General features: G+C 41.5%; 1 protein-coding gene across 10 annotated transcripts in view; it reads right to left on the bottom strand.

Annotated features, from left to right (window-relative positions):
- The window catches only part of LOC144309456 (ankyrin repeat domain-containing protein 26-like), a 157,190-nt gene extending 134,294 nt beyond the window's left edge, over nt 1–22,896 (bottom strand). For 6 of the 10 annotated variants that reach the window (XM_077890499.1, XM_077890500.1, XM_077890507.1 and 3 more), the window contains exons 1-5: nt 22,744–22,895; nt 22,413–22,586; nt 15,535–15,638; nt 2,327–2,441; nt 1,996–2,169 (exon numbers count right to left, since the gene is read on the bottom strand). In XM_077890499.1, the coding sequence (XP_077746625.1) occupies nt 1,996–2,169; nt 2,327–2,441; nt 15,535–15,638; nt 22,413–22,586; nt 22,744–22,818 (642 nt within the window). In that variant the 5' untranslated portion in view covers nt 22,819–22,895. Of the gene's footprint in view, nt 1–1,995; nt 2,170–2,326; nt 2,442–15,534; nt 15,639–22,412; nt 22,587–22,743 lie in introns of all 10 variants that reach the window. The other 4 variants (XM_077890505.1, XM_077890508.1, XM_077890506.1 and 1 more) reach the window with 1 other exon arrangement.
- Between the last annotated feature and the right edge of the window lie 804 nt (nt 22,897–23,700).

The following is a 23,700-nucleotide window of genomic DNA, read 5'->3' as shown; positions in this document are numbered from 1 at the left end:
TGTTTTAAGACAAAGCCTATTTCCAAGGCAAATTTTGCTTTCCTCTGTTGTTTGACACTAAATAAGAAAACAAACTGGGTGAGAAAACATTTTTGAAAATAAAGTTTCAGAACACATTCTGTGTTCTCAAAAATATTTGCCATAAATACATAAAAGAAACCTGTATTCTCTAATGCTTCTTTAGAGGTATCATTATTTAGGGGCAACTGAGTGGCTTAGTCCGTTGAGCATCTGACTCTTGGTCTTAACTCAGGTGATGATCAGAGTTATAAGATCCAGCGCTGCGCCAGGCTCAGCACAAAGTCTACTTCAGATTCTTACTCTCTTTCTTTTCCCTCTGCCCCCACAACATCCCCTGCTTGTAGATGCTTGCTCACTTCCTCAAAAATAAATAAAATCTCACGGCTGAGTAATACTCCATTGCGGACATATACCACAGATTACTCAACAATTAGAAACAAAAATACCCACCATCTGCTTCAACATGGATGCAACTGGAGGGTATTATGCTGAGTGAAGTAAGGCAATCGGAGAAGGACAAACATTATATGGTCTCATTCATATGGGGAATAGAAAAGAGTGAAAGGGAATAAAGGGGAAAGCAGAGAAAATGAGTGGGAAATATCAGTGAGGGGGACAGAACATGAGAGTCTCCTAACTCTGGGAACCAAACAAGGGATGGTGGAAAGGGAGGTGGGTGGGGGGTTGGGGTGACTGGGTGACGGGCACCAAGGGGGGGGCACTTGACGGGATGAGCACTGGGTGCTGTGCTCTTTGTTGGCAAACTGAACTCCAACTAAAAAAATTTTGAAAAAGAAAAAACTAAAAGATAAAATAAGTACATAAACCCCAGAGTGTGAGGTGAAAAAATAAATAAATAAAAAAGCTTAATTAAAAAAAGGAAGGCAGGAAGGAAGAAGTATTATGGTAAGCCTGGGGGGCTCAGTGGGTCAAGCATCTCTCTCTGGTTATGGTCACGATCCCACTCCTGACATCAAGCCCCGTGCATCAGGCTACCTGGCTCAGTGGGAAGGCCTTTTCTTTCCCTACCTCTGCCTTTCCTCCCTACTCTTGTTTGCTCTCTCTCATATAAATACAATCTTCAAAAATAAAAAGTGTTGTTATTTAAAGCAAAAGCTTAGACAGTTATTTCAAAATATTTTCATCCAGGAAATGTTTGAGCTTCCGAATATGAAAAATCGACCCTATCTATGGCACACAACAGTGTTTCTGTAAGGGCAGCGACTGAAGGTAATGCATGTCAAAGAAAACACAGGGAGACTGGCAAGTGTGGTCATCACCAGCTCCCCATGCACACCTACCACCCCACTGAGGAAATACATAGGCTGAGCAGGAGCTACTCTCCGGAATGGGAGGCCTCACCGTGGTACATGGCTGGCAGAGTGGCTACCAGCACAAGCAGACACCACCTGTAGGATGTCATGACCTGATCCCCCTGCTCTCATCTTCTGAACCTTAGGGCCTAGAGTGCCCAAGGCCTATTACAACCTGCTGCTTTCTCCTCCCATTTACATTCACCCAAGCTACTCCTCTGGGTCACGGTCTCCTACTCATCCCCAGAAGCATCCATTTCCTAAGCCCCTGCACACCTTTCGGCCTCCATCATCACCACACTCCCCTCTAGGCCTTCAATCCTTTGTGGGCTCTGAGGGCACCATCTACTCCCAGGCACAAAGGGGAAGATTTTCTTTCTGGGGTGGAAGGGTGGCTAGCAGACAGAATGTGGTCTTTCTATATGCATTACTTTTCTTTTTCACTCACTCTGCTTTGGTTTTGGAGTTGTTTCCATGATGACAGGACCTACTGTATAAAATTCAGTGTCGATGTCTTCATATATATATGTACCTATGTACATATATATGTACATATATATATAAACCTTTTGCAGCTATCTATAAATAAATAAATAAATAAATAAGTATATATATATATATAATGTCAAGTACGTTGTAAAAAAAAAAAGTTGACTTGTACCGTGTTTTTGGCCTCTATATTTGCGTTTTGTAAAAGCAGCTTCTCTGCTATTGAGACAATCCCTTCGTGGGCTGCATAATGGAGAGCTGTGTTGCCCTTGTTGTCTTTCACTTTAGGATCAGCACCGTGTTCCAGGAGAATAGTTACACATGCCTCTTCTTGGCATTGTATAGCCTGTGAGCATTACAACAAGAAACAGAATGTAAATTCTGGGAATTGAAAGGAAACATGCCACAAGTTTCACCAATGAGTTATGTTTAAATGCAACAAATGTTCATTCCAAGGACTTCAATCCAATCCACCTCAGGCAGACATAACTGTGACCACCCACCTTCACGAGAGCTGTCCTGTCTTCGCCATCACAGAGGTTAAGCTGGCAGTGCCGATCTACCAGGAGCTTCACCATATCTTCACGGCCAATGGCACAGGCCAAGTGGAGAGCAGTTCTGTGAGTGTGAAAGGACTTGTCAAGAAATTACAGTGTACCTTTTCAAAAATTGCAAATCAATTCATAGAATTGTAAATGTTAAATACTACATTATTCTCATGACTCCAAAACAAAGAATTAGTTTACTTTAGAAGAAAGTACAATATTTTTTAGTGATTTTTCACCGCTCTATTAAAAGAGCAGCCTATCTGATTAGGAAGAGCATGACCTCAAGAGGCAGCTCAACCTGGGTTTGATTCCCACTTTAACTCTGTCGCTTCACAGTGACCACTTAGCCTTATCGCAATTTCCTTATCCACAAAATGGGCATAAAAATAGTTATCTCAGGTCACCTGTCTGGCTCACTCTGAAGAGCATGTCACTCGATCTCGGGAGCCAGGGGTTCGAGACCCCTGTTGGTTATAGAGGTCACAAAACAATAGTAATAATAAATAAAATAAAAGGTACTTATCTCATAGGACCTCTTGTCGTGATCCTTAAATGAGGATCCATGCAAAGTGTTTAGATACTAGTTCCTACCACAAATATTATTAAAGCTATTACTACAACTTACGAAGACTCACTACAATTAGGTAAAATGATCCAATTATGCCTACTTTGCAGCTACGTTTAAGGATGAGCAAGAATACTCTATTTCAATGATTCCAAGATGCTCATTTTGTCACCTTTTAATATCTCTGACATCGGAATCCAATTTCTAATTCAAAATGTCTTAAAACTATAACTGGCATGATTTCTAAAAATTTCTTCTTGGTACATAAATAGTGGGGCATCATACAATCTACAGTGTGCCTGAAGTGAAAGAATGACATATACAACAGGTCTGTTGCACTTCTAGTCCTATGCTTGGAATTACATTGTTCAAGAACTAAAATAATTTTCAGTAGGTGAAAGCACATGACGGGTAAAAGAGACCACAATAGCAAAAGAATATTTTTAAGTAATTCTTAGTTTGCTTTTCAAGGAAGTTTGAGCCAAAGGAAACTCAGATTTCAAAGAAACAGGCACAGCTCATTTTATCTTTTTTGGAGGGGGGTATGTGGGGAAGCTCATTTTATTAAGCATTTCAATTAATAGAAAAATGTTTAGAATCATAGAAATCAAGTATTTCCAAGTACCAATATTAGTATTTAGTATTATTGCAATGTCAAAAGGGCAGGTAAAGGTAATCTTTTACAATTTCTGATCTTCAGAAATGTTTTCCTTTGACAGGAAGTTCCAAGGAAAAGCTTCAGGTGAGATTAAGTCCTAATACTTCCATTTAAAATTTCTCACCTTAGGGGCACCCGGGTGGCTCAGTTGATTGAGTGTCCAACTTTTGGTTTTGGCTCAGGATGATCTCAAGGTCGTAAGACGGAACCCCACATTAGGCTCCATGCTCAGGGTGGAGTTTGCTTGGGTTCCTCTCTCTCCCCCTGTCCCTCCCCTTTCCCATGACCCTCTCTCTCCCTTTAAAATAAATACGTCTTTTAACTTTTACAAAATAAAATAAAATCTCTCATCTTAGGAGTGCCTGGCTGGCTCAGTCAGTAGACCATGTGTCCTAAAACGTCAAGCCCCACGTTGGGTGGAGAGATTACACTTAACAATGAAAGCTTTAAAACCGGGATCCCTGGATGGCACAGCAGTTGGGCGCCTGCCTCTGGCCCAGGGCGCGATCCCGGAGACCCGGGATCGAGTCCCACATCGGGCTCCCGGTGCATGGAGCCTGCTTCTCCCTCTGCCTGTGTCTCTGCCTCTCTCTCTCTCTCTGTGACTATCATAAATAAATAAATAACTAAAAAGAAAAGAAAGCTTTGAAACCTAAATACATAAAATTTCTCATCTCGTTCATACTGGGCAACATGAAATCTTTTTAAGATTGAAAAGATCCTGAGTAGACTATGTCTGCTACGTAACCGGTGTTCAGGTTCTGTTTGAGAAATAAATGGACTGAAGAATAAATACATTTGGAGAGTTCAATAGTTTTTAAAGATTTATCTATTTCTTTGAGAAAGAGAGAATACATGAGTGCGGTGAAGGGCAGAGGGAGAGGGAAACAATCTCAAGCAGCCTCCCCATTGAACATTGAGCCTGACGGGGGGCTCAACCCCACAATCCTAAGAGCATGACCAGAGCCAATATCAAGAGTCTGATGCTCAACAAACAGCCACCAAGGCACCAGTTATATTTGCTACTTTTTTTCAGAAGAGGGAAACAACAAAAGTTCTATAAGCTATCACGGTATCATTTGTATTTTTTATTTTCATGAGGATTTAACTAAAATAAAATTTTATTGTTATTTACTTATTGCTTGTTATAAAGCTGCACATAACAAAATCATATGTATATATTTAACATATGCATAATAAAATCTACAATACAGATAAAAATATTCCCCTGAGTTCTGAAGAGGCTAAAGGTTGTCAGAAAATACCAATCCTCGCCCATCAATTTTTTTTTTAATAGAAAGAGGGGCACCTGGGTAACTCAGTCAGTTAGGCATCTGCCTTTGGCTCAAGTCATGAACCTCGGGGTCCTGGGATCGAGTCCTACATCATCAGGCTCCCTGCTCCACGGGGTTTCTGCTTGTCCCCCTGCCCCTCCCTGCTGCTCATGTGCCTGATTTCTCCCTCTCAAATGAATCAATGAAACCTCTTAAAAGTAAATAAATAGAAATTCTTTTTGCCTACACAAGATTCATATTCTTGCTGTTCTCCTGGATTACTTCATTGATAATAAAACTTTGTTGGAATTTTTATATACCTTTTCCTGTAGAAATCAGACTTTTTTTTTAAGAAACAAGAAAAATTCACTTACAATCCAAATGTTTCAAGATAACTAATTTTATATTTTTCACATCTTTTTGGCCAACACAAAACCATTGTCTGCTTATGTGTTTGTATCATCAAACCATTTTTCCCCTCATTTAATGATCCACTAAAGTACAGCTTTGCATGTTAATGTGTATCAATTATCTCTGCCACATTCAGTGGTCACATAGTAGTCCAGCCTATGGATACACTGCCACTTATTTATAAAGGCCATTAAATGAGTTCTTAATATACCGCTATTGTAAATAGTGCTGAGAAAAGCATATAGTATATTGTTTATCTTTAATTATTTACTAAAGATATTTTAAATTAATAAAATTCATGGGTAAAAGGAATACATATTTTTCAATTGGGACTTAACCACCGAACTATCTGAAAAGTCAAAAACAACTTTAACCAGGAGTATGAGTACCATCATTCCTTATCTTCACAAAGCCTGCAGATGGAAAATGGGATTTTACTCCTTTTTTATTTTAGATTTTTTTTTTTGACACAGAGAGAGCACCAGCAGAGGGGAGGGGCTGAAGGAGAAGCAGATTCCCCACTGAGCAGGGAGCCTCACCAGGGGCTGAATCCCAGGACCCAGAGATCATGACCCTGAGAGGAAGTCAGAAGCAGCCAACTGACTGGGCCACCCAGAGACCCCCTATTTCATTCCTTTAATACCTTCCCTGTAAAACATATTCTTTTGTATCTGATACACATATGTTGTAAATATTTTGCAAGGACATTCTCTTTTATTTTATTAATATTATTTTCTGATATACAGAGAGTTTTAATTTTTTATGTGGCTGAATCAACCTCCAGAACTCTTGCTTTTATTTTATTATTATTATTTTTTAAGATTTTCTTTATTTGTGAGAGACACAGGGGGAGAGAGGGAGGCAGAGCACAGGCAGAGGGAGAAGCAGGTTCCATGTAGGGAGCCCGACGTGGGACTCGATCCTAGGTCTCCAGAATCAGGCCCTGGGCTGAAGGCAGCGCTATACCGCTGAGCCACCTGGGCTGCCCGAACTCTTGCTTTTAAAGTCATTCTTAAGAATGGTCTTGGTCAACATAAAAAATGGGCATAGAAGCGTTCATGTTTTCTTCTCTTGTACTGTATTTTGCATATTTAACATTTTTAATCTGTATTCCATCTGGAACTTATTTTTATGAGATAAAATTCTAGCTAGTTTTCTCCAAATAGCAGATATGTCATCAACATTATGAATGATTCACCTTTTCCTACTAATATGAAATGTCACCAGCATCAAGTTACAAAGTCTTAACATATACTTAGGTGTTTGGCATTTTCTTATCTGTTCCATTCATTTATCTGTCTTTTCAGCTGTTAGTCAACGAAAAATTTGAAGAAATTTAAGGTACATTTTAATAACTGGAAGGTATTCTATAAAATTTTTTTTTTAAGTTTTCATTTTAGTTCCAGTTTGTTAACATACACCGTTGTATTAAGTTCAGGTGTACAGGGCAGCCCCAGTGGCGCAGCGGTTTAGCGCCGCCTGCAGCCCGGGGCGTGATCCTGGAGACCCTGGATCCAGTCCCATGTCAGGCTCTCTGTATGATGCCTGCTTCTCCCTCTCCCTCTGCCTGTGTCTCTGCCTCTCTCTCTCTGTCTCTATGAATAAATAAATAAAATCTTACAAAAAAAAAGTTCAGGTGTACAATATAGTGATTGCAAAATTTTTCTTAATTTTATCACAATGAAAAGAACAGAGACCGCACGTATAATAAGCTCAGAATTTCTAAAACCATAACGTTTCTATTGCGTCATGGAATACTGATAAACACGGGAAGAGTACACATTTTCAGAAAAATGAGACTTCCTATTCACAGTCAGAACCATCTACCCATTTCCAAATCTCCTTCCAAGGTCCCTCAGTAAATAATATAGGTACAAACTGTACACAGATAGAAGTCAGATACTGCCCTGTATCCAAAGTAATTCTGGGAATTACTTCTCTCAGCATGCACTCTTTAATAACATTGGTACAGGATGTCCATTAAAAACAAACTACTACATATACGTAATTTCATTTCTTTTTTTAAGATTTTAGTTATTCTGAGACACAGACAGAGAGGCAGAGACATAGGCAGAGGGAGACACAGGCTCCGTGCCAGGAACCCGACTGGGGTTCCCAGGACCCAGGATCACAACCTGAAACAAAGGCAGATGCTCACCCACTCAGCCACCCAGGCGTCCCCTTAATTTCCTTTCTACTACTGTTGAAAATCCGTTAAATCACATCAAAACTGTCTGTAAAGCGCTCCCTACGGAGATACGAAGGGGTCCAAAGGCAGCTGAAGACGTTTTGTTGCTCAGTGGGCCGGAGTAGACCCCAGGTAAGGTTCCACGACCTAGGTACGTGCTGCGGGGCCACCAGAAGAAAGACGGCCAAGCGCCCTGGGTGGTCACCCAGGGCTCAGCTCTCCAGACTCAGGCCAGCAAGGTGAGTGCCTCTCCCCGACCTCCTTGCCTCCTCCCCGCCAGCTGCAAAGTCCCTATCACCTGTTCCTCTGGTCTCCCAGCAACAGAATCCCCTGCCACTTTTGCTTTGTGGATCTTTCTGAGACCTGTCTGGGATGTGGTACCCAGGGCCCAGGTTGGTGAGTTTGGTACCACTCAGATGCCGCGGGCTGGGCGGCCCTCCGCCGCCCGATCTTGAAGCCCAAGGGCAGCTCGCCCCTCTTACCCGTGAAGCTAAACATGGTCTTCATCGCAAAGCTTTCAGGCTTCAGACACAGGTTTTTGCCGCCTCTACAGCTCAACACTTAGTGCTGGAGATAAGCCAAGCCGGCCTCGCGGCAACGTCCCAGCAACTGAGCACCGGGGTCCAAAATCTCTCTCTGCAGAACAAATGTACCCCGGCAATGCAGCTAAACACAAATGCGCCTGCGCACCTCAGAAACTGGCGTCACTCGCCTGCTCACAAGGAGCCCATGGCCAAGAGTGCCCAAAGCGCATGTGCCAGGAGGCCCAAGCCTCTCAAATCTCCGCGGCCCCTTGAGCTGGGCTGGCTTCCCCTCAAACGTTGCCGGGATGGCTGAGCATTATGGGACATTTGCAAAAGACTCTGGGGTGTGGAAAAGCAGTCTTCCGGGCCCCTGAGTGGCTCAGTGGTTGAGCGTATGCTTTCAGCTCAAGTCCTGATCCTGGATTTTGGGATCAAGTCCCGCACAAGACTCCCCCGCAGGGACACTGCTTCTCCCTCTCCCTGAGTTTCTCATGAATAAATAAATGAAATCTCAAGGAAAAAAAAAAAACGTAGTATTTACATACGACTAGGGCTAGAGTGCATGAAAGCACGTTCCCCCAGAATACTTCCCTAACGAATGCTCTCCCTCAGTTTATTCCTCTTCCACATCCCTCGGGACCCCTGTCAGTCTCCATGGAATGCAGCGGATGCAGCCAACAGAAAACTGTTCTCATGGTCAGACTTGGCAATGTGTATCATCAAGTGCAAGCTCACAAGGGGAGAACAATTCACATTCCCTAGATGAAATGAAAACCCGTTTCTGCATGCCTCCTAATCCTCCCATTTGGCCCAGCCTTACCTTTACATTTTCTTTATTTTTAGTTTTTGCTGCTATTCCCCAATTGAACCTTTAATCAATCCAAGATTTAGTTTGCAGTGTGGTGCAACATTTAAGTTTTGTTTTTTTGTTTTGTTTTTTTGTTTTTTTTTCTGAGAGAGAGAGAGGTACAGAGGGTGAGGGAGAGAGACGGAGGAACAGGAGCTAAAATCAACAAACACGAAAAATAAAAATAAACAGAGGCTTAACCAACTGAGCCACACAGGCTCCCGCGCCCCAACATTTAAGAACTCTTTAAAAAAATAGCTATTTGCTTCTAAATAACCCATCTTTTCTCACCTAGCTTAAAATGCCACTTTATCATAAATTCTGTTATGGTTTTCTTTTTCTGGGTTTTACACTGGATTCAATTGACCAGTTGCCTTGTATCAATCAGTACTCTAGTATTTTAACTGCTTTATACATATGCTTTAGTATCCAATGCAGGTCCATAGTTCCCCTTCTTAATCTTCTCCTTCAGTATTCTCTTGGCGATATTTACCTCTATGCTACTGGAGATATATTTTTAATCACTATGCCAAATTTAAAGAATTCATGGAGAGAATTTGTAATTAGGTTAAGAGAATTAATGTTAACAGAATCAATCTCCCTGAATCAGTGTATTTAGATGTATGTTATGTCTTTGTGCCTAAGTCTTATTTGACATCCCTCCTTAGCTTCCAGGAGGTTTTTTTTTCCCTTATGTAAATCCTGCATACACTTCGTGATGTATTTATATCCTGGCTTTTTCTTTTTTCTAATGAAGTGATATATTTTCTGATTATAACTTCTAAGTGGTCACTCTTTTGATATCTGTATATTTATTTGGTAATGAGAATAAAGCACATTTTAAACTACATGCTTGTTAACAAAAGTTGGCAGTTTCTCGTAGATACTCAGCGAAGGCACGAATTGGATGGGAAAGATTTCACCAGAAAGATATACATCGAAGAATGGTATGATGTGGTTGAAAAAAAAATCAAGTAAAATGCAAACAGGATAGGCTGTTCATATTTATGTGTATGTGATACACACACACACACACACACACACAGAGGCTGTATACGAATGTCTACAGAAACTCCTTTGAATGTGGTGGTAATTGATCCATTAATTAATTACAACTGGACTACAGGCGATATTCTGGGTGAGGCAGATAGAAAAAAGCAGGAGCAAACCCATGACAACAGCTAATACAAAACTAGCTACCCCTAAACTCACCAGATTCCTATTACATTTGTTAATGATTTTAAGGATTAACCAAAGTAGGAGCTGCCCCTGACTGGCTTAGTTGATAGAATATGCAACTCTTGGTCTTGGGGTTGGGAGTTTAAGCCTCCTGTTGGGACTATAGCCTGCTTAGAAAAGGGAGGGGGTGGGGGCTTAGTCAGGCATCTGCCTTCAGCTCAGATCAGGATCTGAGGGTCCTGGGATCAAGCCCCATATCAGGCTACCTGGTCTGTGGGGAAACTGCCTCTCCCTCTCCCTTTGTTGCTCCTTATCCTTGTTTTTTCTCTCTCTGTCAAATAGATCTCTCTCTCTCTCTCTCTGTCAAATAGATCAGTAAAATCTTTTAAAAAAAAAAAGAAAGAAAGAAATTGACCAACAAAACCTAACAGAAGCCACTGTTGGCACAAGATGCACCAGCAAAATTGGGAAGTTTGGTGTCTGTTTTTACAGCAAGACAAACGCATAGATAGAAGTGTAGGCACTTATTTCAGAGGCCATTTAATGCCATTTTGTGCATGTAGGTCGCATGATTTGACAAGAAGTAGTTTGGAATGAGCAACCTAGAAACTAAGGGGGTCTGCATCTTCAGAAACTGCTGCTGGAATGAGCTACAGAACTCTGGAGACCACTAGGGTCCCTTCTGAGAGGGTGGCTAGTTCCAGGGCAGATCATGTTCATTGGTGGAGGAGCAATGAACAAAAACAAAGGAACAACAACAAGAAACCATTTCTTGGCCCTATTCAGCTTAGCTAGACCAAATGGTATTGGTGCGTGTGAATGATTGCAACTATGAGCATCAAGCATTTGTCTCTTACAGGTGCCAGCTAGAAAATTATCTTTTGTCCCCTTAGAATTCCCCAGGGTGACTTATGAGACCAGTAGAGGCTCTGTGTAGTGACAATTGACTAGAAGACTGACATTTCCTAACGCAACCTCCGATGAGAGGCAACGGCATTACTAGGCTATAAGGAGACAGGAACTCCACACCAGGACTCCAGGTAAGTTGAACAATTTGGTTGACTGTAGTGTTTTTGTATAGATCAGAGATACTCAAAGAGTATATGGTAGTCCAACTCTGAGCTTCTTTGTTCCTTGGTCGAATGCTAGGTGGATCCCCCAAAGACTTTCTCACAATCACCTGAAACCTAAGATTTCCAATTCCCAGACTTCTGTGGAAAACCATTTCGGATCTAGAACAGACATCCTCTAGAAAGTTCCTGATTAGAACTCCCATCCCCATGAGTCTCATGTATGTCCTGGTTCAACTTTGCTGCATACTCATTTGGTAGTTATACCAATGAAAATAACAAAGTGTTAGAGTAATGTATCTTTTATGATGAAAAGCAACTGAGATATGAATGCTTTACCAAATCCCTTAGCTCAGGTTTTCCAATTCTACTTCAGGGCTGTCATGTCTCCTCCTTTTAAGAGTTGCCAAGAAATTCACCACACACTTTCCATAGGGGCACCTGGCTGGCTCAGTCCATTAAAAGGCTTCGTTAAGGGAATCCCTGGGTGGCTCAGCGGTTTAGTACCTGCCTTTGGCACAGGGCGAGATCCTGGAGTCCCGGGATCGAGTCCCACGTCAGGCTCCCTGCATGGAGCCTGCTTCTCTCTCTGCCTGTGTCTCTGCCTCTCTCTCTCTCCTCTGTGTCTTTCATGAATAAATAAATAAGATCTTATAAAAATAAGGCTTCTTTAGCTCAGGTCAGGATTCAGGGGCCTTGGGGTTGCCCTGCCTCCAGCTCTCTGCTCAGCAGGGAGTCTACTTCTCCCCCTTCCTCTGTCTCCACCCCCATTTGTGTTCTCTCACACTCAAATAAATAAAAATCTTTTAAAAACAACCAACAGTTTTTCATAACTGTTTATTCATTCCTTTGGATATCTCTTCCCTTGCAGTCCACTCTATCTACCGAGGAAAACTGAATTTATGTCGTAATTAAACTATGATGAGAATTTGAGGGCTCCAGTGTGTTGAGGATGATCTGGGCCATAGTCTACTAAAAATCCCTGACCTGGGAGAACCACCTCAAAGGGACCACAAAATTAAATCAGAAACGTGTACTGAAAACCTGTATTCTGGCATTGTGGGAGTCAGTGAGGGAACAACAAACATGACATTGCGGTGTTCATGGAGTAGAGGCGAGTTTAATGCCACATTTAGGGTGAGCACAAAGGGCCTACGGAGTCATGTAAAAATAAGGGTAGTGACTCAGGGATGGATGCACAGGAAGAAGCAATATCAAAGCTAAAACTTAACGAGTAGGGGTTAGCCAGTGAGAGGGAGAGAAGCACATTCCAAAAAGAAGGGATAGTGTATCAGTGAGGATCCAAACAAGAGACAAACCACTTAGTAATTTCAACAGGGAACGTTTAATATAAAAAATGATGAACTATAACAGGAGATCAACTATAAAGATGAGAAAAGAAATCCAAATACCCTAAGGTGCAAGATTACCCAAGAAAGGTTACCCAAATGGGTAAATCCCAAGGCTGGGATTCAGGTCTCATTGAAGGAGATGTCGGAACTGCAGTCAGAGTTGCCCGGCCAAAGCTAGTCCGTGCTACAAAGCATGCAAACAGGAACTACCCTTCAGGAGTGCAGGGAGTCCTGTCTGATAAATGGATGTATAGGGAGGGTCAGGGAACAATGAGCCCACCGACAAGCAGAGCAGTGCAAGGCCTCCAGTGTATCATATGCACATGCAGAAGGATGCAACAAACCCCGTAGGGATACAGCAGAGTTAAGACTAAGGACTGGATGCAGAGAGTGAGTAGGGTGTCAACAGCATTTGCTAGGGGCATGGTATCCATTTTAGAAAGGTCACTGGCTGAGGCCCGGACTGCATGCTCTGGAGTGCACAGCTGGGAAGAGTACTTCTGATGCTGGTGAAGCGGGGTTAGCAAGGGAGGAAGAGAAAGGAAGGAGATAGGAAGAAGAGAAGAAGAAGGAAAGGAGGAGGAGAAGGAGACAGAGAACACAAAGACGATGAAGATGAAGATGAAAGAAGACGAAGAAGAAGAAGAAGGGAAGCAAACCGGAACATGGGCCAGGGCCAGTGCTCAATCTCCAGGCTAACAGGAACAACCCTCTGGGACACAAATGAGTTGAGGTTGGTAATTGGATGCGCAGAGGAAGTCAGACATACAGGACTCAAACTTCTCTGCCATCCATCGTGCTTCAATCACACCTTCTTTAGCAACTTTGGACCCCCCCTCCCAAGTTACCTCTTCTGTGGTACTGTCTTCAGACTTCTCTGTCCCACCTTCTCATTACTATCTCATCATCATTTAGTAATTCTTTATATTTACTTCCACTGTTTAAAATACTATGTCATATCTGTCTTCCGATTGGACCCAGACTAATATAGAGGCCAGGGAGTTGCACTCTTTGGATTTGTCTTCTAGAGGATCTACCATAGAGAGCACAGTTGAACTGCAGCTCAAAATGTAGACAGCTGCTACATTTTCATATCCACCGTAGCACTCACACCAAGGCCTTGTGTCTCTGCTAGGCTGTGTCCAGCCAATGACTTAGCACAGAAGGAATACAAGTCATTTCTGTCTCCCGTAGGACCCCTCTACAGGCAAGCTTCTGATGGGGACTCAAGATCAGAAAACCCCGAGGGCCTGTGCTCTGATTCTCCAACAGGGGCTTGCCCTGAGATCCACGGTACAACTTTTCCCCACCACTGACACCATGAATAGCATAGGGTCTACTGGATCCTGCGACCAAAGCAGTGAGGACTCCTAAGCACAGCCTGCACCTGCTGCACAATTCATCTGCTCTGAGACCACTGAAGTCTTGCATTCCTTAGTTTCACCAAGGTGTATGGATGAAACGAGTACTCAATGTAGGACAAGGTTTCCCAACCTTGTACCATGGACATGGTGGATTGTTGTGGAGGCCTCTCTTGGGTATGTTTACCAGCACTCCTGACATCGACCCACTAGATGCCAGCAACATCCTCAGTTGTGAGGATCGGAAATGTCTCCAGACGAATCTATTGTTAGCAGTGTCTATAGCTAATAATACTGCATTGTATACTTAAACTTTGCTAAGAGGGTAGAGCTTATGTTAAGTGTTCTTACCAATTAATTAATTAATTAATTAATGAGACCAGGAAGAGACTTTGGGAGGTGATGGGTAGGACTATGGCTTTAAGGCATTGATGATTTCACAGAGGTCTATACTTATCCACAAACTCACTGAATTCGATACATTAAGTATGTACAGCTTTTGACATGTCAAAAAACAGGTCTCCAGACACTGCCAAATGCTCCCTGAGGAGCAGAATTCTTCTCCCACCACCCCACCCCCAACGCATTGAGAATTAGTGGCGTAAAATATGCTACCTCCAGAACCCAAAGAGGTCTCCCAGTTTCTGTCTTTGTGAAAAGGTATTCAAAATGTGGCAATTTTTCTTTCACTCCTGCGAGAATATCCTGGCATGCCCACTGGATGCCTCAAAACTTCACGGATATGTCAATTCATGCCGTCTTACCAAGGGCCCAAAGCGTTATAGCCTCTTACTGATCCTCATGTCAAATTAGCATGGTGTCAATATGATAGGCCAATGAGATATTCTGGGGATGTTCAAATGGTCTAGCTCCATGAGTTAATAAAACGCTGAGGCAAATTAAATGAATGAACACTTTGCCTATACTCTATGAATATGAACTATTTCTGATTCACTAGCGGACTAGAAAAGAATGCATTTGCCAAATCAGTGGTGACACATACCATGTACCTGATGTCTTATCAATCTGTTCTGGAAGCAATAAGAGGCGCACAATAACTATGACTGGAATTACTCTTTGTTTAAGTTGACAGTAACTACAGATATTTGCCACAATCTATCCTGTCTCTGAATGGGCCAGACTAGTGAATCAAGCAGAAATGTGATAGAGCTCACCAGCCTTTCATCCTTTAGCACTATCCCACTGCACCTCTGCTAGGATGCAGGGTTGTTTTTGGTATACCCTACCAAATGAAGGCTTGGAGACAGTTTCAGAGGTTTCTGCTTGGACTCTCTAAATTTTTTTTTCTCAGTTATATTTCCTTATTCAGGAGAGACACAGAAAGAAAGGCAGAGACATAGGCAGAGGGAGAAGCAGGCTCCCTGCTGGGAGCCCTATGTGGGGCTCAATTCCCAGACTCTGGCATCAAGCTCTGAGCTAAAAAAGAAAAAACTCACAATTTCAACAAGAAACACTTTTAGCTACTGTAAAATCATACAGAAAAAAAAAAAACTATTGCAAATGACATCAATCTATATTACAAAGGATTCTGAATTATACTATACAATGTTCTTCACCATGTCCTGTCAGAGTAATTGTTTTCTACCTAACCGATCACATGCTGACATTTTTCACTATACTTATAAATACTCTTCTTATTAAGTTAAACTTTCCGCCTTGAGAAATTGTTACCACTCTCGACCAAATACTAAGATTCACAAAAAAAAACCTTACCTTTTAGCGTAGTCAACTGCATTTATATTTGCTTTTTCTACTAAAAATGCCACCATTTTCTCTTTTTTTTCATTTATAGCAAGTAAAAGCGGTGTGAGGCCATCCTGTAGGAGTGCAAACAAAATTTATAATTTACAAAATTACATATTTGGATAATGAATCGTAAAAATTCTGAACGATCCTGTAACTTAAACATGTAACATAGAAAGTAAATAAAATTAGCCCTTTCGTTCTCAGCCCTCCATGGTTTCACCAGCTGCTCCTTCTTTTTAAAATACTGCTTTCTCACGGAGCGTGGGTGGCTCAGTTGGTCAAGCATCTGCCTTCAGCTCATCAGCTCAGGTCATGATCCCAGGGTCTCAGGATGGAGTCCCACCTTGGGCTCCCTCTGCAGCAAAGAGTTAGCTTCTCCCTCTCCTTCTGCCCCTCCCCTCCACTCGTACTCTCTCTCCTGCTTGCTCACTCTCTGTCTCTCTCAAAAACATAAAGTCTTTTTAAAAACTAAAATAAAAATAATAAAATAGACCTCCTCTTCCTCTTCAACAGATTACCTGCAGTCATTCCACAAACTCGCTTCAAACATTGCCTGGCTCCAAGAATCTTTGCTTCTCTCACAATATATATCATGGTATACCCTAGTTATTTTCTTCTGCACCATCTAAACCAAAAGATTCTAGAGGGGAGGGGTTATTTTTTATCTCTGTATCTCCACTCTCTAAAACACAGTAGTAAATATTTAAAGTATCGTTACTGATTTTAATGGATATCTCCGGAGTAGTGTTTCTTCAATTATATTCCAAAGAACACATGATTTGCAAGAGATACTGTCCCCCAAAAGAAAGATTCAATGATCATCTATGTTTGTGAAACATTACAAAACTGCACTATACATCTAGCACAAATGAACCCCATTTACATTTGCTTATCCCCATTTGACAATTCCTTCTTTTGTAGCAAACATTAATACTTGAGAAACAAGAGTTCCCAGGGATATAGTTTTAAGAACTTTCCAATAAAGGTAAGGGTTTTCTCCAGGTTGTACAAACTTGCTGGATTCTCATCTATCAATGGTATGGGGATCCCAGATGTCAACATAAAACACTCCAGCTCCAAATGAGTCACTAAGGAGATGGACTCTGAATGAAAAGAGCTAGGTTTCAGGGCAGCTGGGTTGTGCAGGCAGTTGAGGGACGCTTGGTTTTGTCTCAGGTGTGATCTCAGGGTCGTGGGATCCAGCCCCACATTGGATTCGGGGCTCCCCTGGCACTGAGCACCAAGTCTGTTTAAGACACTCTCTCTCCCTCTCCCTCTCCACCTCCCCCACCCCCACAAGCCTGTGCATGTGTGTGCTGTCTCTCTAAAATGCATAAAGAAACCTTTTAAAAATTAAAAAGAAAAGTAAATAAATAAAAATAAAAGAAAGAAGCTTCAAATGAATTTTGACCACTTAATACTAAATAATCTTTGGTTAAGGTGGGCCCACAATGAGATGAGCACTCGGTGTTATTCTTTATGTGGGCAAATTGAACTCCAATAAAAAATTGTGGGTTTTTTTGTTTAAAATAAAAAATAAGAACAATAAAATATTAAAAATAAATAACTAAATAAATAGTCCTTGGACTTTCTCCTATTATACCATGATAAAGTTTTTTCTTAACTGTTAGAAAGCTCAGTATGAGATTTTTCTCATTTTTACCCTTTTATTCAAATTCAGTTCCATATAACATACTATTAGTTTCAGAGGTAGAAGTCAGTGGTTCCTCAGTCTTATGTAACACCCAGGACTCATTCCATCATGTGCCCTCCTTAATGTCCATCACCCAGTTATCCCATCCTTCCACTCCACCCCTCCAGTGACCTTCAGTTTGGCTCCTATGATTAAGAGTCTCTTAGGCTTTGTCTCCCTCAGTCTCTCTGGTTTAAGTTTTTCTCTTCTTCCCCTTCTCCTCTGTCTTGTTTCTTAAGTTCCACATATGAATGAGATCATATGATAATTGTCTTTCTCTGACTGACTCAGGGTATTACGCTAAGTGAAATATGTCAATGAGATTTTATTCTCAACTATACTCATTCTGAGAACCTAATGCACATCTACTTCTAAAAAAACCGGTTTGTATTCTAGTTTCTATTATCATTGCTATTTTTGATTATTTATAATTTAGACTAAGTGTAAATCAGAAATAAAAATGTCATGACTTACCAATAAAAATTCTAATACTAGATGAGCACTGGGTGTTTACATGTTGGGAAACTGAGATTAAGTAAAAACTATTAATCACAAATTCTAATACTGCTTTATACGGATTATTTTTAGTATAATAAAAGCTACTATATAAATTGCGTATTTAGGGAATAATACCAAGGAGAAAGAGAATACTGTCTGGAATATGCATAATCTATCCAAGCAGAACCAGGATTAACCTCACATGGCTTACAGATATTCCAAAAGGTACATGATTACTGTACATATATAGAAAAAATGTTTGTAAAAAAAACGACTTTCATTCCTAACTTAGAAAATTCATCCCGAGGCACCTGGGTGACTCAGAGGGTGAACATCATGATCCCAGGGTCCTGGGATCGAGCCCATATCAGGGTCCCCATAGAGAACCTGCTTCCCCCTGTGCCTAGCTCTCTGCCTCTCTCTGTGTGTCTCTCATCAATTACTGAATAAAGTAATGAAAAAAATAAGGTGACAAAAAAACAGAAAATTCAATCCCAATCCTAAGAAATTAACATAAAATACAAAATATATATTATAAATTAATATGGAGTGTCTTGAAAATCTTGAAATCTTTGTCAACATATACCATAAAACAGTAATTGTAAACTCAACGGTTATGGAGGCAAAGCAGGTGACACGAGTCAGTGAAGAACCTAGGCGGGGACACGAGCAAACTGGAGACACACGCCTCCTATAAAGGGACAGCCTCTGCACAGCATACCAAACAGCAGCATGGGCTCAAGGTACCAGAAGTGATCTGTAAGAAAAGCTCAAAATCCAGAGTTCTACATGCGTGCCATAATTTTAAGTGTTAGCTCAACTGACAGTGGAAACTAAATACATCCAGGGGCTACATTTAGTCTATAGCCTACTTGTGTTTTTCTATTTGCTGTGACTGTTTCCAATGGCCGTGCGTAAAACAAATACTTGGACATCAAACCTTTCCTAAAGCATCAGGATCATGTTTTACCAACAAATTAGGCCCCACCTTCTAAGGAAAATTGCTGTGAAGACTCATTAACACCTACTGTCAGAATTTTCCAATGCTTGTTTCAACTACAATCTATTTGTATTTACTTCCCTCACATTGCTAACCGAACAGACAGGAGTTCAGAGGAATGCTGAAGCAAAGTTATTAAAACAATTACCATCTATATTGTCACTAACTACATGCTGAATGTTTAACACAGTAGTGATTATGCACTATGCCAGGGCCCTATGAATTTGAAAGACATCCTAAGATAGTCTATCGTACAGCTTCAACTAAAAAAGAAGGTTCACGGATTTCTACTGCTGCAATTGGGAAAACCCTGCTTGTAATAATCAGAATGTTAGCAAAACACGTAAAATCTTTAAAGGGTCAGACTCTACTTATTAAAAGACTACTCATAAAGACTTCCCATCTGGGTGCCGGTGAATGACTGATAGTTGGAAGAAAAGGTAATTATTTTTCAAGCCAACGAGATGACCAATAATTTTCATCTGTAATTCTCAAAGAGATACAGACAGATGAAAGGCTAATGTTGGAGAGAGTGGAAGGAAGTAGCCAGTATCCAACTTCAGTTAAATCTCTTCCAGAGATTTAATATTTTTACATCTCTAAATTTGTATATGTATACCTACCCATTCAGTAGTTGTTAGCCAAGAGTTGTAACAGAATCTCAAAACCCTATTTCCAAATTTCTGCGTACACACGTTATTGGATTCACTCCATCGAAATCTTCACGGGACAGTTTAGGCTTGTAAATTCTTTTAAATTCCCTAGTTGACTGTGATTCACCAGCACAAGTCTAGCTGAGAACTAGTACAGTACACAACCATGCCAGTCTCCCCTTTCACCTATGTGGCCAATTCTCCCTATCACTTGAGGATTCAGCCAAAAACAGAAATGAGTCACTTATCAAACCTGCATTCAATTTCCATGGCTAGAGGTAGAACAAGGTCTAGTAAACTCAAAATGCAACTTGATTCCATTATTTACACACTCCTTACTTCCTTCCCATCAAGACATTCTAGATTTGCAAGCAGAGTTTAGACTCGTATCTAAGTGGCTATAGCTGCAAAATACTATACTGTGTTCTTTCCTCTGCTTGTCCACTTTTTGTTTTTTTTTTAAGATTTCTATTTATTTATTCATGAGAGTCTGAGAGAGAGAGAGAGACAGGCAGAGACATAGGCAGAGGGAGAAGCAGGCTCCTCCATTCAAGGAGTGCCATGTGGGACTCGATTCGGGAGACCATGGGATCATGCCCTGAGCCGAAGGCATATGCTCAATCACTGAGCCACACAGGCGTCCCTTTTCGTGCCCATTCAACCACCAGTTTACTGCCAATCTGATGTCCTTAGAGTCCTCCTAGAATTGATCTCTATATAAGTTTACAACACACTCACGGGTTCGTAAAGTAAGAATTATTATCCCTGAAAATTGAAGACTCCTTACCTAAACATAAACACTGAAGAAAAACAAACACAATCCAAAAACCTTGTCTTGATATTTCCCCTCACTTGCCAAATGTCTAAATCGCTCTGCATGTTCCTGACTGCTTTCTCCTTTTCCCCTCTTTTGTCCCTCTTAAGTCAAGGCTGATAAAAGATAAACTCCGACCGTGTTAATAAATCACTTTTTGATCAAATAGGAACTTCTCAACAGCAGCAAGATTTGATATTGTAAAATACACTTGTTTTCTGTTTTAAGTCAAAGCCTATTTCCAAGGCAAATTTTGCTTTCCTCTGTTGTTTGACACTAAATAAGAAACAAACTGGGTGAGAAAACATTTTTGAAAATAAAGTTTCAGAACACATTCTGTGTTCTCATAAATATTTGCCATAAATACATAAAAGAAACTTGCCTTCTCTAATGCTTCTTTAGAGGTATCATTATTTAGGGGCAACTGAGTGGCTCAGTCCGTTGAGCATCTGACTCTTGGTCTTAACTCAGGTGATGATCAGAGTTATAAGATCCAGCGCTGCGACAGACTCAGCGCAAAGTCTACTTCAGATTCTTACTCTCTTTCTTTTCCCTCTGCCCCCACAACATCCCCTGCTTGTACATGCTCGCTCACTTCCCCCAAAAAAATAAAATCTCACGGCTGAGTAATACTCCATTGCGGACATATACCACAGATTACTCAACAATTAGAAACAATAAATACCCACCATCTGCTTCAACATGGATGCAACTGGAGGGTATTATGCTGAGTGAAGTAAGGCAATCGGAGAAGGACAAACATTACATGGTCTCATTCATACGGGGAATAGAAAAGAGTGAAAGGGAATAAAGGGGAAAGCAGAGAAAACGAGTGGGAAATATCAGTGAGGGGGACAGAACATGAGAGACTCCTAACTCTGGGAACCAAACAAGGGATGGTGGAAAGGGAGGTGGGTGGGGGGTTGGGGTGACTGGGTGACGGGCACCAAGGGGGGGGCACTTGACGGGATGAGCACTGGGTGCTGTGCTCTTTGTTGGCAAACTGAACCCCAACTAAAAAAATTTTTAAAAAGAAAAAACTAAAAGATAAAATAAAATAAGTACATAAACCCCAGAGTGTGAGGTGAAAAAATAAATAAATAAAAAAGCTTAATTAAAAAAAGGAAGGCAGGAAGGAAGAAGTATTATGGTAAGCCTGGGGGGCTCAGTGGGTGAAGCATCTCTCTCTGGTTATGGTCACGATCCCACTCCTGACATCAAGCCCCGTGCATCAGGCTACCTGGCTCAGTGGGAAGGCCTCTTCTTCCCCTACCTCTGCTCTTTCCTCCCTACTCATGTTTGCTCTCTCTCATATAAATACAATCTTCAAAAATAAAAAGTGTTGTTATTTAAAGCAAAAGCTTAGACAGTTATTTCAAAATATTTTCATCCAGGAAATGCTTGAGCTTCCAAATATGAAAAATCGACCCTATCTATGGCACACAACAGTGTTTCTGCAAGGGCAGTGACTGAATGTAATGCACGTCAAAGAAAGCACAGGGAGACTGGCAAGTGTGGTCATCACCAGCTCCCCATGCACACCTACCACCCTACTGAGGAACTACATAGGCTGAGCAGGAGCTACTCTCTGGAATGGGAGGCCTCACCGTGGTACATGGCTGGCAGAGTGGCTACCAGCACAAGCAGATACCACCTGTAGGATGTCATGACCTGATCCCCCTGCTCTCATCTTCTGAACCTTAGGGCCTAGAGTGCCCAAGGCCTATTACAACCTGCTGCTTTCTCCTCCCATTTACATTCACCCAAGCTACTCCTCTGGGTCACGGTCTCCTACTCATCCCCAGAAGCATCCATTTCCTAAGCCCCTGCACACCTTTCGGCCTCCATCATCACCACACTCCCCTCTAGGCCTTCAATCCTTTGTGGGCTCTGAGGGTACCATCTACTCCCAGGCACAAAGGGGAAGATTTTCTTTCTGGGGTGGAAAGGTTGCTAGCAGACAAAATGTTGCCTTTCTACAGGCATTACTTTTCTCTTTCCCTGCCCCTGCCTTAGTTTTCCAGTTGTTTCCAGGATGACAGGACCTGCTGTATAAAATTCAGTGCCGATGTCTTCATATATATATGTACATATACAAAGAAAACTTTTGCAGCTATTTTTATTTACTTATTTATTTATTTATTTATAATGTAAAATACGTTGTAAAAAAAAAAAGTTGACCTGTACCTTGTTTCTGATCTCCATATTTACTTTCTTTAAAAGTAGTTTCTGTGCTATTGTGACATTGTCCCCTAATGCTGCATAATGGAGAGCAGTGTTGCCCTTGATGTCTTTTAGATCAGGATTAGCACCATGTTTCAGCAGAATATCTACACATGCCTCATCTTGGGATTGTACAGCCTGTGAGCATTACAACAAGAAACAGAATGTAAATTCTGGGAACTGAAAGGAAACATGCCACAAGTTTCACCAATGAGTTATGTTTAAATGCAACAAATGTTCATTCCAAGGACTTCAATCCAATCCATCTCAGGCAGATATACCTGTCACCACGCACCTTCAGTAGAGCGGTCGTGTTTTCAACATCACGGAGGTTTAGCTGGCATTTCCGATCTACCAGGAGCTTCACCATATCTTCATGGCCATTGGCACAGGCCAAGTGGAGACAACTCCTGTGAGTGTGAAAGGGCTTGTCAGGATTACAGTGTACCTTTTCAAAAATTGCTAATCAATTCATAGAATTGTAAATGTTAAATACTGCTTATTCTCATGACTCCAAAACAAAGAATTAGTTTACTTCAGACTTCTCTGTCCCACCTTCTCATTACTACCTCATCATCATTTAGTAATTTTTTATATTTACTTCCACTGTTTAAAATACTATGTCATATCTGTCTTCCGATTGGACCCAGACTAATATAGAGGCCAGGGAGTTGCACTCTTTGGATTTGTCTTCTAGAGGATCTACCATAGAGAGCACAGTTGAACTGCAGCTCAAAATGTAGACAGCTGCTACATTTTCATATCCACCGTAGCACTCACACCAAGGCCTTGTGTCTCTGCTAGGCTGTGTCCAGCCAATGACTTAGCACAGAAGGAATACAAGTCATTTCTGTCTCCCGTAGGACCCCTCTACAGGCAAGCTTCTGATGGGGACTCAAGATCAGAAAACCCCGAGGGCCTGTGCTCTGATTCTCCAACAGGGGCTTGCCCTGAGATCCACGGTACAACTTTTCCCCACCACTGACACCATGAATAGCATAGGGTCTACTGGATCCTGCGACCAAAGCAGTGAGGACTCCTAAGCACAGCCTGCACCTGCTGCACAATTCATCTGCTCTGAGACCACTGAAGTCTTGCATTCCTTAGTTTCACCAAGGTGTATGGATGAAACGAGTACTCAATGTAGGACAAGGTTTCCCAACCTTGTACCATGGACATGGTGGATTGTTGTGGAGGCCTCTCTTGGGTATGTTTACCAGCACTCCTGACATCGACCCACTAGATGCCAGCA

Source organism: Canis aureus, unplaced genomic scaffold (assembly GCF_053574225.1).
Source record: "Canis aureus isolate CA01 unplaced genomic scaffold, VMU_Caureus_v.1.0 NW_027326411.1_RagTag, whole genome shotgun sequence".
Lineage (NCBI taxonomy): Eukaryota > Metazoa > Chordata > Mammalia > Carnivora > Canidae > Canis > Canis aureus.
The sequence above is the reverse complement of the archived record's forward strand: the minus strand, read 5'-3'. Positions and strand labels throughout refer to the sequence as shown.